Below are 15,667 nucleotides of genomic sequence, written 5' to 3'. Positions count from 1 at the left end.
GAGCCAGTGAGAGGGGAACACAGCTCCTGGGGGAGAAACTGCTGGTCCTGAAAACGTGAGACAGATAGAGCAGGAAGGTTTTAGGGGTTTTTTGGTTGTGGTTTTTTTTTTTCCTGCTGACAAACCAGTGGCGGGGAGTCTCTCTCTCCTCCTTTCCTGCCACAAACTGCTGTCATTTAATTTCCAAAAACTTGTCCCTGTGTCTATCAGCATTTGTTTGACTGCATCCCTGCCATGCCTGAGTGATTTATCTAAACATCAGCAGCTACTGTAAATGATGGTACAGCGAAGCAACGGCACGGGAGGGAACGGAGGGGTAGAAATGCGGCTTTCCTCTGTGAAATCAAGCACAGTTCCTATTCCCGGCAGCTCCAGCGCATTTACATCAGTCACAGCGGGAGAGAAAGGAAGGGTCATTTCAGAGCCCGCTCAGGCATTTAAGGCCACTTAATTAATCGAATTAAGATATTTCCTCTGGAAAGACTACACACGCACGTATGTATGCTTAGATGTATGTATTGCTCCTTCACGTTTGCTTCCAGTTCATGTGCGTGGTTTTAGTGTGTTGGGGAGCAGGTTTTAGGGGTTTGAGCTGATGGGAAGCGCAGGGGAGGAAGTGATCAGATGGTGTGAGTTTAAAAGTTGGGCTAAGTCCTTCGGGGGGTGGGGGGGAGAAGAGAGTAACCAATCCCTCGCGAGGCACACGCGGGGTGTCCTGGCGGGGCGGCTGCGGGAGCAGCGGGATGCAGAAGCGGCGAAGTGAGAGGGAGCGAGCGGGAGAGGAGCGAGCCGTGACTTCCACAGGGGCAGCCGGAGAAATCGCCAGCCTGGATTTGCTCCTCTCTCTCTCCTTCTCTCTCTCCCTTTCTCTCTGATTTCGATTCAGCTCCTCCCCCGTGTGGTTGTGGCTTCGCCTTCCATCAAAAGCCTGACCAGCCCCGCCAGTCTTGGAGGAAAAAAAAAAAAAAAGAAAAAAGGAAAAAGTGCGAAAGAAGGAAAAGAAAACAAGGGGGGGGGGAAAGAGGGGGAAAGAAAGGAATCTCCCCTACACCCCGGCTGCATCTAATCCAGCGGAGTCTGAAACTTTATGGAGTTCTCGCCGTGTTTACTCCGCGCCGGGTAAATCGGCAGCATCCCGCTCCCTCGCTCCTGCTCTTTCTCCCTCGCACTCAGCAGTCAGCAGCGATGGAAAAAGTTGCTGGCTGGTGCCCAGCCCGGAACGTTACTCTCCTGTACTGGACATGGCTTTTCCTCTTCACTTTTGGCTTTACCGGTGCAGAAATAACTTGCAGATCCTGCCATTCCCAGGTGAAGCCGCAGCAGCAACATCCGCAGCAGGGATTACTAACGCATCTGAGGACCGACAGAGGAGAAAAGGAGCAGAGGAGGTTCCCCGGGGAGAAGGGAGGTGAGAGAGGGCAAGGGGCCGGGATGGAGGCGGAGGATGCCGGGCTGCAAGAGACCCTCGTCCCTGCCCCCGCGGGGACGAAATTCAGCGGCTGGGAGACCCGGCGACAGACGAGGGAGCCCGCGAAAGTGGCCGGGGAGAGCCGGCCCCGAGCGGCGGCGGCGGCGGCTCCAGGCGAGGACCATCCCCCCCGGGGCCGGCCGGGCTCGGGGCGGCGGCGGCGGGGCCGCATCCCGCGGGGCGCCGCGGGGCCGGGCGGCGCGGCGGGGCGGGAGCCGGGGGACGCCGGCGCCGCCCGCTTCGGGCTGGAGGAGCTGCGGCTGGGCAGCACCACCTTCGCCCTCGCCGGCGACTCGGCGCACAACCAAGCCATGGTGCACTGGTCCGGGCACAACAGCAGCGTGAGTACCGCCGCCGCGGGGGCCGGCGGGCTGCGGGCGCAGGGCTGGCTTCTCTCCTTGCTTCCCTTCTATTTTCTTCTTTTTCCTTTTTTTTTTTTATTTTAATGGGGGAGGGGGGGGCTGTGAGACAGGGGGTGGGGGGTGCTGGGTTTTTCTTCTTAGAGGGGGGATTTTGCACCTCCGGGCGCCAGGGATTGGCTTCGCTTAGCAGTGTGCAGTGGGGCAGAAGTGCTTCAAAAGGGCCATTCTTCTGCAGCAAAAAAACTTTCCGCCGCCCGCCCGCTGAGCACTGCCCCCTCCAACCCCTTTCTCCTTCACCCTGGAGGCAGAGAGGGATAAACCAGAGCACAGCCCCCTTATCCTTCTCCCTGGAGGCAGAGAGGGATAAATCACTGCCACCGCCCACGACGGGGAGGGGAAAGGTCGGTCTGGGGGGGATCCCTCCTCGCACCCTGCCTTCCCCGCAGGGCAACCCCCGCCGGGAGCCTGGGAGGCTCAGCAAGGCCTGGGAGAGCCCTCTGGTGCTGCTGCTCCTCCTCCTTCCAGCCCTGGGGGCCCACGTCAGCCCAAGGGCTCATCCCCAGGCCCTGCTGATAGGGAGGTGCTGCAGGGCTTCAGGACTTCATCTCCGAGGTGCCTCTGTGCAGGAGATAAATCCACTTTTTGCCTCTTGTCACGCAGGTGTTAAAATGAGACCGTTCTTGTCTCTTCCCTGTGACCTGGACCTTTCTCGTGAATGGCAGCAGAACGGCTCTGACATGAGTCAAGCAGAACAAAACCAGCCAGAGAAGCAGGTGACTGGTTTCCAGGCTGGAGCAATAGTCATGGCAGCAAAGTTACCAAGTTAATTTGAGCCTTGTATCTCTCCAGCCTCCTCTGCAGAGGTAACCTGGAGCCAGAGGGCTGAGGCCTGGGGAAGGCAGAGTGAGTTGCCCAGTGGGCTTTCTGCCTGCCGTTAGCTCTGCTTGTGGATGAGCAGAAGTGGGGGGATCTGTCTGTCTGAATGCTCTGACTTTCTGTCACTTTGCCTCTTAGAGACAGCAAGCAGAATGCTAATAAGAGAGAAAGGGATGCCGGCACGACATAGTCATTGCGCATACAACTTCCCAGGAGAAAGGGGTACTTGGGCTCTTCTCCTCTAAGGTGCCTGCAGCTGTAATGCCAGAAGGTTTCTGGCTGCTTGGCAGAAATCCTTGGCCTTCGTTTCAGCTTTTAGTACTGGAAGCCTGGTAACATTTTGAAATAATGGTCCAATCATTATGAATTCCTTTTGGTATAGACTGTATTGAGGTATGTCACAGCCACCTAATTTAGAATTACAGTCGAGTCACAAGCACTTCACTGTGGGGTTCAGTCCTAGTTAACTGGAACATGGTTTTAAGGTCTCATCAGGAGCTTTTCAATCAATTAATTGTCATCCCCGTTTTGAAGGACTTTCCCCTTTCTCCACAACTCAGCTAGCCTGTCTCTTACAAAGTTCTTCTAACAGAAGCTGCCTTGTAGGAACTCAGGTCTGTTCATACAAATTCAACCGAGGCTGCCACTAGTTTAAAGCGACCCATTTGCTAAGAAAAAGCTTCTGATATAGAAAGTCATCCAGCAGGCATCAGCTTTCCTGGCCTAACACTGCAATTATTTTTCATCTGAACATTAATCAAGACACATATTGTTGTTATATAAGTGTTTTATTATACATGTGCTTATGTATGCGTATACATGTGTATATGTTTCTGCCCACTGTAGTAGTAGGGACTCTTAATGCTAGGAACTGATTACTTTCTGAGTGTCTTGGTGTACAAACGTTTTCAGGGAGCTGCGGGGAAATAATTCCCCGCTGTCCTTCCCAAAGAGCTGTGGGTTGCATTGCGTATGGGGAGGTCATGCTCCCACCTTGCTGCTGGGGGCCCTGGCAGTGCTGTGCTATCTGCTGCTGTGATTGCATCCCCTTCACGACACTAAATGAAGCTAGGCCCCAGCAGGACCTTGGATGCACAGCAGGCTTGTCCGGGCTCAGCTGAAGCAATGGTGTGTGTTCAGTAGGTAGCCCAAAGTGGTACTGACCCAATGCCTCTGTGGAGGTTTTGGGCGCTCACCTGTGAAGGAGCTGCGAATGGGAGGGGGTTGGGGTGAAATGCTTCATAGGGTGCAATGTATGCAGTTCTGCCTTCATGGGGGTCACAGAGGGTCCCATGGTGCTGCTTGCGAGGGATGCTGTGTAACCCCGGTGCCCTGGCTACGCTCCAGCAGCGGTAGCTGCCTCCTTCCTGCCTGCGTTTCCCTGCTGTGGCAGGGGGATGCAACACACCTCTTCACATTTTCAGTCTATTTTGTTCTGTAAGTGCTGCTGTTAAACAGCTTTTGCCTTTCACCCAGGCACAAGGGCACTATGAAGATAATCATAGTTTGCAGCATCTGTATGAGTACAGGAAAAATCCAAAACAAAGCTCAAAATCTTTGAGATCCCTGTAGGTGGAAAAGCTGGAAAATTAAAGCATTGTCACCACCAAGTTTTTCCATTGCAATGTACCTGATTCTGCCAGCTTCAGTGTGAGTCCCTATACCCTTGTTTTGGTAGTGGTTTGGATACAATTGTAATGCTTTTGATGAAGGAGAAGGGACCCCTGAAAGGACTCCTGATTTCTGTAAGGGATTGTTCTTGGTGTTTGCAGCTTCTTTCAGGTTTGGCTGTGATTTCAGGTTGGGTGTGTGCATCATCTAACTGACATCTTTCTGCTCTGAGGATGAACTCACTGTATGCTCAGCCACAGGTACAATAAGCGTAATAAATAGTAGTCCAAGTCATCCAGATATAACTCCACCAACATAAACTGTCTTACATCAGGGATTATTTTGGCCCATCAATGACTTAGGTGACCCCTGGACAGCTTACCCTCCAGCTCAATATCCGTAGCTGGACATTTGGAGTGTGCCCAGCTCACATCTCTAGGGACATCCTTCACATGTGCACTCCTGTCTACCTCGGCTTTTTCACCAGTGGAGTCAGCAGGAGCTCCCCAGAGCAGAGCATAGGTGTACAGAGTCTGGATTGTCAGGTGATTGACTGATGAGGATGAAACCAGGAGTGTATCCAGTGTTGTATTAAAATACAGGTGGGCCTCAGGCTTCCTCTGACTCCAGTGGAGGTGAGCGAGGCCACACAAGGCCATCTGGCATCTCCACAATCCTGAGCTCTTTCAGTCTGCAAAACAATAGAGCGGCTGCAGCTAAACTGGGTGCTGGAAATGGTCTTTGGCTTGTACCAAGTCCCAGACTGTCTAGGAACGATCCAGGAAGGTGTTAACTGGTCCATGCCAGCACCCTGCCTGGAACCATTTTAACAGTTAATAAGACTATTGAGTCTGTGAATGTGTCCTGGTATTGCTTAATTCACTTGCATTGATACATCCTGAGACTCTTTCCACTGGCCTCTGTAGAAACTGGAGTAAAGGATCCTATGGGATAAAAATCTTTCTCAGATCTCTGCTACAAGACACAAAAGTGATATCTCCTGCCTTTTTGCACCACTGAGAAATTTCATCATTGGTGGGGAAATTGGCAGGTTTTCTAGCTCTCAGAGATCAGGCATGCTTCCTGATGTGGTGTATCCAAACACTGTACATGTGGAGTCCCTATAGCTCCCCTAATGCTCTGCTATAGACTAAGAGAAGACAGCTAGCAGAGATTTGTGTGCGAAGCTAAAAGCGAGACTTGGTTTTTATCAAACCAAGTTTGATTTGCTTCTTTGCTAGAGAAGCAAATCTCTAGGAGACGTCCATTATGAACTTTTGGGATACAGATGGTTCTCAAAGCTTACAAGAAACCAGGACTGCTTCTGTCCTCGGCTGGCTTAGAGTGAGATTAGAGCCTTACTTATTCCTGTGAAAGTACCCTGGAGAAACAGCAAAAAAAACTGAAGGAGGTAAGAAAGTAAGGGATTCTGGGTAAGAGCCTTGGTGCTGTAGCTTGTGCTATAATGTGGTGCTGTGAAGGAAAACATCACTAATAAAGAGCTTTACTTTTGCCTTGCTCTGGACAGAGTGCTCACCTGGGCTGGATGTTGGTGTAGATCTCAAAGTGTTAGGCAAAGAATCTGAGCATGTCCCCTGCTGTACACCTGGCGATTGGCTTTTACATGCTCGTGGTACCTTTAAACATCTGGTTCCAACTTCTGTGATTTACATAGCTGGAAAGACAAAGCTGAGCTTCTCCTAGGTCCTCCTCAACAGACTGGTGGAGATGGAGTGTGGACCAGATGCAAAACAACCATGGCCAGACAGGCTTTATATTCCATTCCATCCACAGTAGAAAATCAACATAACTGATGGGTCCAGCGCAACAAGGTCATCAATACTGTTGTCAGGTGATTACACTAGACAACAGGGGAAGAGTTAGGTCTGCTATGGGAGAGCTTTTAGGCAAGATGAGACTCTACATCGGGTGTTACTTGCAAGATTTTACTTGATGTTATTGACAGAACCAACTGAGCACAGGTAAGACAGAATAACAAGGCGCCTATATATTTCCAATGCACTGTGTTTCCTCCTGGGCAAAGTAATTGTGAATAACCTGTTGATGGATTTTCAGCTGAAGTGTTTAAACCTACTTTATAAATTAGGAACTTAAAGAAAGGTACAGGGCTGAGCAGGTACCGCATCCTACGACATAAACTGATCAAACTGCATCTTGGAAACAGTTGTGTTCCTTTCAACCCACCCTCCTATTGCCTTCTTCCTTTCTGGATAGCTGTTCCAAGCTTTATTATTCTGGTTGTTGGAAACTTCTGTCTGATTTCTGTTCTAATGTTGCCATTGGGCAATTTAGATTAATTTTTTTTTTTTTATTTGTGCATGTGCCTTTTAATTAAAGTTATTTTCCCTCCCTGGCACTTATGCCCCTGGAATTATTTTACAGGCAGTGATCCTATTCTCTTTCAGCCTCTGGTTTGCTAAATCAAGCAAGCACTGTTCTTTCTGTATCTTCTTGTAAGACAGATTGTGGAAAGTGAGCTGTGAATTTCAAGGAGCCAGGTTCCTGAGAGCTCGAATTTGAATCAGATTTTTGCTTTTGATGAACACAACTTGATGCAGATGATAACGAATGTATTCCCTTTTACAAGTGAGTAAAGGCATGGCAAAAATATCTGAAATTGCCGGTGGTGTTCTGTTCAGACCAGAACAGGGGATCACAATCAAAATGTCACTTTTCACATCATCTCACTCTGAGACTTCTTTGCCCAGATGCTGTGTTCATGCAACAGGCTGTTCTTCCCTTGCTGGCAGAGATGAGGCTGCAGTGGAAAACTGTGGGGATGGATGAAGGATCTGCCAACATCATCCCATGACTGATGGGCATTACACTGTTTGACACTGTGATAGCCCATTGCTCCCTTCCTCCCATGGCAATTGCATTATTACAAAGGAGAAGTTTTAAGGAAATAAATATAACTGTGGAGCCCAGAGCCAGCTGTGCAGTGAGAACCATGGTGAGGAATGACCCCACTGTCAGTCACTTCACATTTAGATTGGTTCCTAGGGTGCAGGAAACAGGTACCAAAAAAGATTCATCTGAGGAGGATGGCTGCATTAAAATGCTTCCGTAAGACATAGTATGTATTGCTTTTATATTACAACAGTATGTAATAGTATGAATAGTATAATGCACCAGATGCTGAGACTGTTTCAGGCTAATCTCTTGCTAGAGCTAATGAGAATATCTTTAGGTAGGAAGGGCTGAATAAAAAGTGAGGAAACAAAAATTAGGATTTAAACCAGAAAAAATCAAGTCAAATTAAAGTGTTGCTAAAACTCCCCTCTTTCAAATTTTGGTCTTCTGAACTAGATTTGCTACTTTGCGGACCATAAAATACTTAACATCCATTCTAGATGTGAAGCCTACTTTAGAAACAAACCTTCAGTGAGATGAAACACCAGAAAATTGCCTGTAACTTTGAGTAGGACTTTATTTGTTTAACCAGAAAGTTTTGAGGTTTTTTTATTTATTTTGTGGGTGTGTATGATTTAGCAAAAATAAATCTATAGCCATAATATTTCTTTATTCCATGTTGCAGTCCATCTCTAGATATAATTCTTGATTGGCTAAAACATAGGCTTTTCATATACAGAATATGAAATAGGATACGTGGGAAAGAGTTAATAATAATAGTTGTGCACTGAGAGAAAGCAGTGGGTGAAAGAGAATCCGTGAGGACTAGAAGAAAGGCTTGTCATTGTGTGAATCTAGTCTCTGTGAAAGTGGGAGATGGTGAGGAGCTTCCACCTGGAGTGACAGGTGGAATATGCAGATCCTATCACAAGGGGAGATTAAGGAGAATAATGGAAGAGCTTTGACAGTTGCAACTGACATCCACACAATATCGAGAGGCTATAAACTGTATAAAGCATCAGGGTTATAGTTTTCAGTCTTCTTAATACTGTACCTTAGAATAGAAAAGGGTTTTTCTCCCTTTCCTCCTGACTTCAAGTAAGACTCTTGTATTTCTGTGACCTGGCAATCATGATGAGGTCTGTCCAGAGGGGGAAGCAAGGAGGTCAGAAGTCCTCAACCTATTCTGGAGAAGTTAGAGACCGTTCTGACCCATTCTGTTTTGATACAGCTCTACATATGAAAGGCTGTAAGGTTAGCATTGGCCTTGGACAATCTTGCATCCTCTGGGCCTTTCTTACCATGCTAGAGTGAATGCAGCCCTCACTTTATGCAGAACTCCACCAAGGTTAGTGAAGCTGCCCCATCAAAGTCCTCTTCCCCTAGAAAATGCAGTTGTAGCTTGGACAGAGCATTTCATAGGTTCACACTGATATTCTTTTGATCCCAAGGCTCTTGAAAAACAGTCCTGAACAAGCCAAAATCTTGAAAGTTTAAATGTAATTTTTTTTTCATTGTTTTGTTTCAAGGCAGCATTTTTGGAATGTATTTCCAATTACTTTATTCTATATTTAAAAATGATCCAGTGACACAAAAGCCTTGATTCAGTGTCCCACACAGAGGCATCCAGTGACATTTGAGATGGCATTGCCTCGAACCACTTCACAGGGGAAGGCCCTCCTGTACGTCCTGCGTCCTACATGACACCCAGGCCTGGGAACAGAAGAGCTTCTCCAGCTATATTTTCCCATATGTGGGCAACTCATATTATCAGAAAAGCTGTGCGTGCTGGCTCCTGTTCATCCAGAACCAAAGCTACGTTCAGGTTTTCATTTCATAGAAGGAGAAAAAAAATCAGACTGACACAAGGCACTTCTTTTCTCTCCCTTATTTTTTTTTTTTCATATCTGGCCAGCAAACAAAAAACTCAATGACTCCCACAGCTCTAATTGACATTTCTATGTTGAACGAAAATGGGCCTTGATTCCAATTCAAATGGCAGCATTGGGTGTTAGACTAATTATTTTGGAATTTTAAATGCATATAAAAGTTGATGCAGTAAAATGATTTTTGTGCCACTTGCAATGTTTTTGGCTGTCTCTTAAATCAAACAGCAGTTAACATGAGAGCCCTTAATCCCTAATTCTCAGTGCTGGTAACACAATAACACTTTTACTTGGTACCACACTTTCTCTCCTTGGGGAACATAAAAGGGAAGTACTTTCAGAAGGAACAGGATATTTTAGGATACATCCTAAAATGTAATTCCTTTCTTTTAGAGGGTCTCTAAGAACTTAATTTAACCTCACATTGTGTCCCTAAATAGGGGAGCGATGTTCTCCTGTGATAGCACACCGGGACTCAAAGCTGCTTCTGAACTTTGCCGCTGCGTGCTGCCATGCCGAGGACATGCTCAGGGCAGGCTGTGCTGAGGTGCCCCTAACGTGGGCAAGCGGCGAGGAGAAGGCTGAGAAAAGAGATGGAGATTTAGTCAGTGAAGGGGAAGAAGGTGAGAAACGGGACCTATTTCTGCGGCTACGGAGGGATGTCAGTGCCAACTATCCCTGCCTTGGGCAGCCTGTGTTGGGGCAGGGCCTCCAGTGCTCCCTGCCTGTGCTGTGGTTAGGGGCAGAACTGCTGCTGCAGGGGCAGGAAAGTGAAGGGAGTCACAGGCATTGTGATTGCTTTTTGCCTGGGGGAAAACTCAGAGGCAGAGCAGATGAGACAAAACCCATCTCAAGCGAATGGCTCAGGAGGGATGAAGGGATTGACCCATGCTGTGCTTTTGGGAAGCGTGGCTGAAGACTCAGGGCAGGATGAGGACACCACAAAGTGCACATAAGGCAGCAAATTACATTATAACAGCGCAAAGCACCCACCTTCACCCCCAGAGAGGTTGCCCTCATTTAAAAAAAAAAGGTTTTTAAGGTGGTTTTTTTTTTTTCCTCTCTCCTCACATAGTATTTCATTCTGTAACGTGGAGCAGCAACGTAGGGAAGATACTCCTGGGCTGGCAAAAATACCGGAAGGCATCTAGTATATGAAGATATGTCTGGTGTTTAGACAGGCTGTCTGAAATTCATTCATCCGGACAGTTTTCAGACTGCCACCAGGAATATGTTCCCCATGGCCTGTGCATTGCCTTTTGCTGCCCCGTGGAACCTAAAAGCCCATTTGCAGAGTCTTCCATGTTTGCACAAATATGTTAAATCAAGAGATGAAGGAGAGGAGATGGAAGGGGGTGATTTGCAGCTGACATTTCACGGCAAACATGTTCCCAAGGCATGGAAGGGCTGGGGTTTTTTGGGTGGAGAATGTTCAGCTACACATCCTGTACAACAGCAGGTCCCAGCTCAGTGTCAGTGCTCACATCCCATTTGTATTAGGTTTTATATCACCTTTGCTGGTGATTATTTAAGGACAGCAGTGCCATGAGCTCTTGCAGATCATTTTCATGCAGGACTTCAAGAGGAAGTAGAAGGTGCTGTAGAAAATCTCAGGCTATTTAGAAAACCCAGCAGAGACATCCCATGTCTTTCCCCAAATATTTCTCTTCCTCCCTCATTCTCACCTCCCCCACTATATTCAAGGTTGAGAAAATAATTCAAGGGAAATATTTTATATAACCAATGTAGGCTTGTTTTTCTCTTCATAAATTGTCCCTGCTCAGTATGTGATTTTCTCAGATGCACTGTTCTGGGGGGTGCAGTAATCATAAAGTTCTTGATTTAGAAATCAGTGGGAAATTCCTTAGTAATGTGGGAATTTAATAATTTGGAATAAACTTTGCATGGAAGATTTTTATTTTAAATCCAAGGTATATTTTCAGTAGATGAAAGAGCTCATATGCTCCCTGTTTGTGTGTGTGACTGGGTCAGTATAAACCTTTAGAAAGAGCTTAATGTTCCCTGCCTTGGCCAAGAACGTTGCCAGTACCATTTACTGAATTTTCTTTGAAAACAGGCCTAGAAGAAGTGAGTTCCACTGAATAATCAAATGAATATTTGAGTACCTTATTTTCTGAAGAACTTACCTATGTATAAGTGTAAATATATTTTTTCTGGGTCAAAAATCATACTTAAGGTGAAGATCAAGCTCTATATGTCAAAAAATATGATATGGAAAATTAATTTGCTTTCTGTTGAGTTTTAGTTCAAGTTTCCAAGAAGATAATACTTTCCTATAGAGGAAAGATAAAAGCTTTAAACTGATCATTATTGGAAACAAAATCAAATTTTGGGAATGGTTATTTGCAAATCAAAATTAGGTCTTACTTTGATTATGTGAAACTTAATAAACTTTTTTTTAATAGGAGAGACTAAACAGGTAAATAAAAGATAGATTAGCAAACCAGCAGATGCATTAAACTAAATACCAAGATGCATAAGTCTGTAGTGAAATGTCACTAGCTAGAGGAGTTTTGAGGATATTTGTTCCCTGAGATGGTGTTTTGGCTGAGGATCGCACCATGGGAAAGGACTGCACTACACCTCCTCCACTTCATTTGTGTGTGTGTTTCCACACTCCCCTAAATATGTTAAGGAGGACAGAGCCTGGGCTAGACCTGTGAAGAACATAGATCTGGGCTTAGCCTGGATCCAGTGACCTAGCATCTCTACAGAAGAGTGGCTGAAGTTTAGCAATAACTATTTCTGTTATCATAACCCAAAGACGCTTTGATGCAGACCTGCAGTTTTTGGGTAGGTGCAACAGTTTTTCCTTTTCTGTTTGTTTAAATTATAAATGACTGTTTAATTGTGTATCTCTTGGAAAACAAAATGAAGCAAACCAAACTAAGACATTCTCCAGATCATATTTTCAATGAAGAGCTACAAGTTCAGTGTTGCCTTCCATGTTATTTTCAACTTTTACGTTTGACATTTGGTCTTTCTTTTTTCTTCACAAACTCCTAATTCACTCCCAAACAAGTAATTTTAAAGCTGTTAAATGAATAAATGTGGTCGATTCCAGCTGTCTTTAGCTGCAGGCTGTGCCCATGGCTGTGAGCCGGGCAGGACAGCAGGGCCCTGCCGTCCCACCTGTGATGGAGGCAGCTGGACCATGGACAGCTATGGGAACCAGAGCAAGGAGCCCAGCTCTGCATTAATGTGTTGTTGGCCAGGGTTCTGTCATCACCTCTTCCTTCACCAAAACACTGGCTTTTGCAGTCACTGAAATCCCTGTTATTTTCATCATGCCGCAGGCTGGGATCCTATCAGATAGACTTAGCAGCTCCCATGCCTCCCTCTCCCGTGGGAACGTGAGTTCTTCTTCCCCCCTGCGAACCCTGGTATGCTTCATTCTCGTTTTCATTTTCGTTCTCCTCCTCCTCCTCCTCACCAGCCACCCACGGCCCTGTGTGTTGATGCTGTTGCCTGGCGACCACCCTGTGATGGACAGCTTGGAGGGAAGCAATGATTAAACAACCTGAACTGGCTTCTGAAAGCTGCAGTTGTTGTTGTAATGTGACAAGCAGTGACAGTTGAGACAGCAACACATTTGGAGTGTGATTCCTAAAAAAACAATAAACACACGAGTAAAGTGCCACGCACACCTGTGTGTGTAGGTGTGCGCGCGCTCATTCCTTCCCTTGATGCAGAAGGGCCAGGGAAGCCACATGTTTCTGTATTAATGAAAGGTGAACCTAACTCTAATCGTTGTCATGACGAACAGGCCAACCCACGAGCTGATGCAGCTTGCGTCGAAACTGTGAAACATCTCAGCTGCTCTGGCAGGCCAAGGCAGCAGTTAAATAGGATGCTGCAGCTGCAGGCGTTAGCAATGGGTGGCTGCAGAGCCAGCAGCCCCTTGCTCACTGCCAGCAGCAATACCTTCTGAACAGAGAGGAACGTGTTGAGGCTTCAGTGTGAAGGCAGTGGTCCTGCTGGGTCCACCTGCCATTTCTCTTCCTGCCTTCCAGATGGACCAGAGCAGTAGAGACAAAAGGATTCAGGATGGACTCTGCCCTGGTAGAAAGCGAATGTAGCCGTACGACCACAGTACCCAGCTTAGGGGATTGTGCATCAGCTGGGAGGCTCCTGCCCTGCTAACCTTCCTTCCAAATCCAGGAGATACCAAATTTTGTTCCTACAGAGCGAATTTGAATACAAGACCAGATGTACCTTAACGACTGGGTAAACCAGGACACTAAAAAGAAATGGATCACTACTGGTTGAGAAATCTTAAGAAAGCTCTGCTTATAAACTCAGACAAGTTGGCCAGTCCTGCAACAACTGGATTGGGGCTCTGTGAATTTAATCATTAAAGTTTCCTTAAGACACAGGTTCCTATAGTCTTTTCCCTCTTACGCTGTCAAAAACTTCCTAAAAAACTTCTCTAGAAGCATGTTGTTTCCCTTTTTTTCTCAGCTTCCTTTGTCTTCATTCCTTGTAATGCAGGCCAGAATTAGGCCAGGAGCTGGGATTGCAATAGGCTACTTGGATAGCTGAGAAGCTGCTGGACAGGATCACAGCTGAGGTCTGACGAAATTCAGTATCCCCACGCTATGGAGATGTGGGACAGTTTTGTCACTATTTGAAGCCTAGAAATAGTAAATTCACATCCCTTCCAAATTTTCTTTCTTCTGCAAGTGTAACAGTCTCTAGAGGACTTAAGTGCTGTCACTGTCCAGGACTCTTTATAATATTAAAGCTTGTCTTTATGATTTTCCTGTGCACACAAGATACAGATACACACAAGATCCAATGGAGCAAATAACATTCATACTGATGGTTTGTCTGATTTGTGCATGGATTTGGAGGGAGGAAACGAATGTTCCTGGTGCTTCCCATTTGCTTCTCAGTCTCCCCTGTTAGTTTTATCCCAAGTTAGAACTGACTTCATTTCTGCTGTTCTCGTGTCCTGTTTAGGTACTTGGTCCCTTTCAGCCCTCCTCAGGGAAATAGCACTGTCTTAGAAGGTTCATTACATCTGTATTTTCACCACAAAGAACAGGGGGGGTAAGGTACAACTTCAAAGCAGGTGAACATCACCTTTTTCTTAAAACAGAATTAAGCAAAGATATTCTGATGTTTCTTTGAACTTTTAAAGTGTAGCAAGTATTTCCAAGAAATGTTTGTGCTCCGGATTACCTGCCTGTGCTTTGATGGCTGCTCATGTCCTTTTAAAATTGCTGTCAATGTTTGTGCTTAGTACAGCAGCACCGATTTTCTTCAGTGCTATTCAAGTTCTGAAGGCAGGTTTATCAGCGAGGTACGTGAGTGATGGCTTTAAAGCGAAATAAGAAAACAAACCCCACACTACTTTACAAAGATCCCTCCAAAAAGAGTTATGAAATCACCAGTGCTCCTGTCAGACTGAAAGAGAAGCAGCACACACAAAAATGAGAAAATTATATTGCCTTAGTTGCTCTATCCTTTCCATCTCTCCATTGCGTCTGGCACCATCTCAGAATGAAGTAGTTGAGGAGGAATGTTGAGTCTGTGTCTGTGCTCCTTTTCGGCTCGTGTAAATCAGGATTCACTTAGATAAATCCAATAATTGCTTTGTGGCAAACAGAAGGAGAATCCATCTCTATTCCTTTCTAATGCTGAGGTATTGAAAGACCAGGAGAAAGAATAATCTCTGAGAAATCTTGTGTTACACAAGGTGGATTTTGGTGAGAAATAAACCTTTATGAGCAAGTAGGGGAAAGACATACCTTGAGAAATTTTATGAGGAGCAGAGAATATAGTACAAAGGAATCAATATCTCATAAAATGTTACTCAGGAAACCTGTACTTAATCCTCTATATCACAGAATCACAGAATCCCAGGTGGGAAGGGACCTCAGGGATCAGCTAGTCCAACCTTTCTAGGAAGAGCAGAGTCTAGACAAGATGGCCCAGCCCCTGTCCAGACGAATCTTTAAAGTGTTCAACGTGGCCGAGTCAACCCCTGCCCTGGGGAGATTATTCCAATGGGTGACTGTCCTCACTGTGAAAAATTTCCTTCTGGTGTCCAGTCGGAATCTCCCCAAGAGCAACTTGTGTCCATCCCCCCTTGTCCTCTCCATGGGACTCCATGTAAAAATGGAGTCTCCATCTTCTTTGCAGCTGCCCCTTAAGTACTGGTACATGGTGATGAGATCCCCTCTAAGCCTCCTTTTATCAAAAGCATTTTATTTAAATAAGGACATACTGTATCATTAAATAGATGGAGATCTTTGCTGGAGAGAGTTCAGAGGAAAGGAAAGACATCTGTAATTTGGTGCTCCTGCTTAAGAATATGGAATTGTGCGGTTGAGATCTGAACTTGGATGATATGATATGAATTATACTTTAATCCATTAGTAAATTTGTCCTTCTAACAAGCTACTCAGATGATCCAGAAATACCTTATACTGTAGCAGCTGCTAAAAGATGAAAATATTTCATTGTAGAAATACATGGTATAATGAAGTACGGGAAATGAATGCAGTATTGCAATAAGGACAAAAGAAGATAGATGACATGCAGTTTTAAATGTTCACCTTCTG

At 45.8% G+C, this 15,667-nt stretch overlaps 1 protein-coding gene across 4 annotated transcripts in view; it reads left to right on the top strand.

Annotated features, from left to right (window-relative positions):
* The first annotated feature begins 743 nt into the window (after positions 1 to 743).
* Positions 744 to 15,667, top strand: part of SORCS1 (sortilin related VPS10 domain containing receptor 1) — a 306,065-nt gene continuing 291,141 nt past the window's right edge. For all 4 annotated transcript variants that reach the window (XM_064464114.1, XM_064464113.1, XM_064464112.1 and 1 more), the window contains exon 1: positions 744 to 1,809. In XM_064464114.1, coding sequence (XP_064320184.1) covers positions 1,186 to 1,809 — 624 coding nt within the window. In that variant the 5' untranslated portion in view covers positions 744 to 1,185. The remainder of the gene's footprint in view (positions 1,810 to 15,667) is intronic.

This window comes from Phalacrocorax carbo, chromosome 12, assembly GCF_963921805.1.
Source record: "Phalacrocorax carbo chromosome 12, bPhaCar2.1, whole genome shotgun sequence".
In the NCBI taxonomy this organism is placed as follows: domain Eukaryota; kingdom Metazoa; phylum Chordata; class Aves; order Suliformes; family Phalacrocoracidae; genus Phalacrocorax; species Phalacrocorax carbo.
Note: the sequence above shows the minus strand (reverse complement) of the source record. Positions and strands in the feature narration are given on the sequence as shown.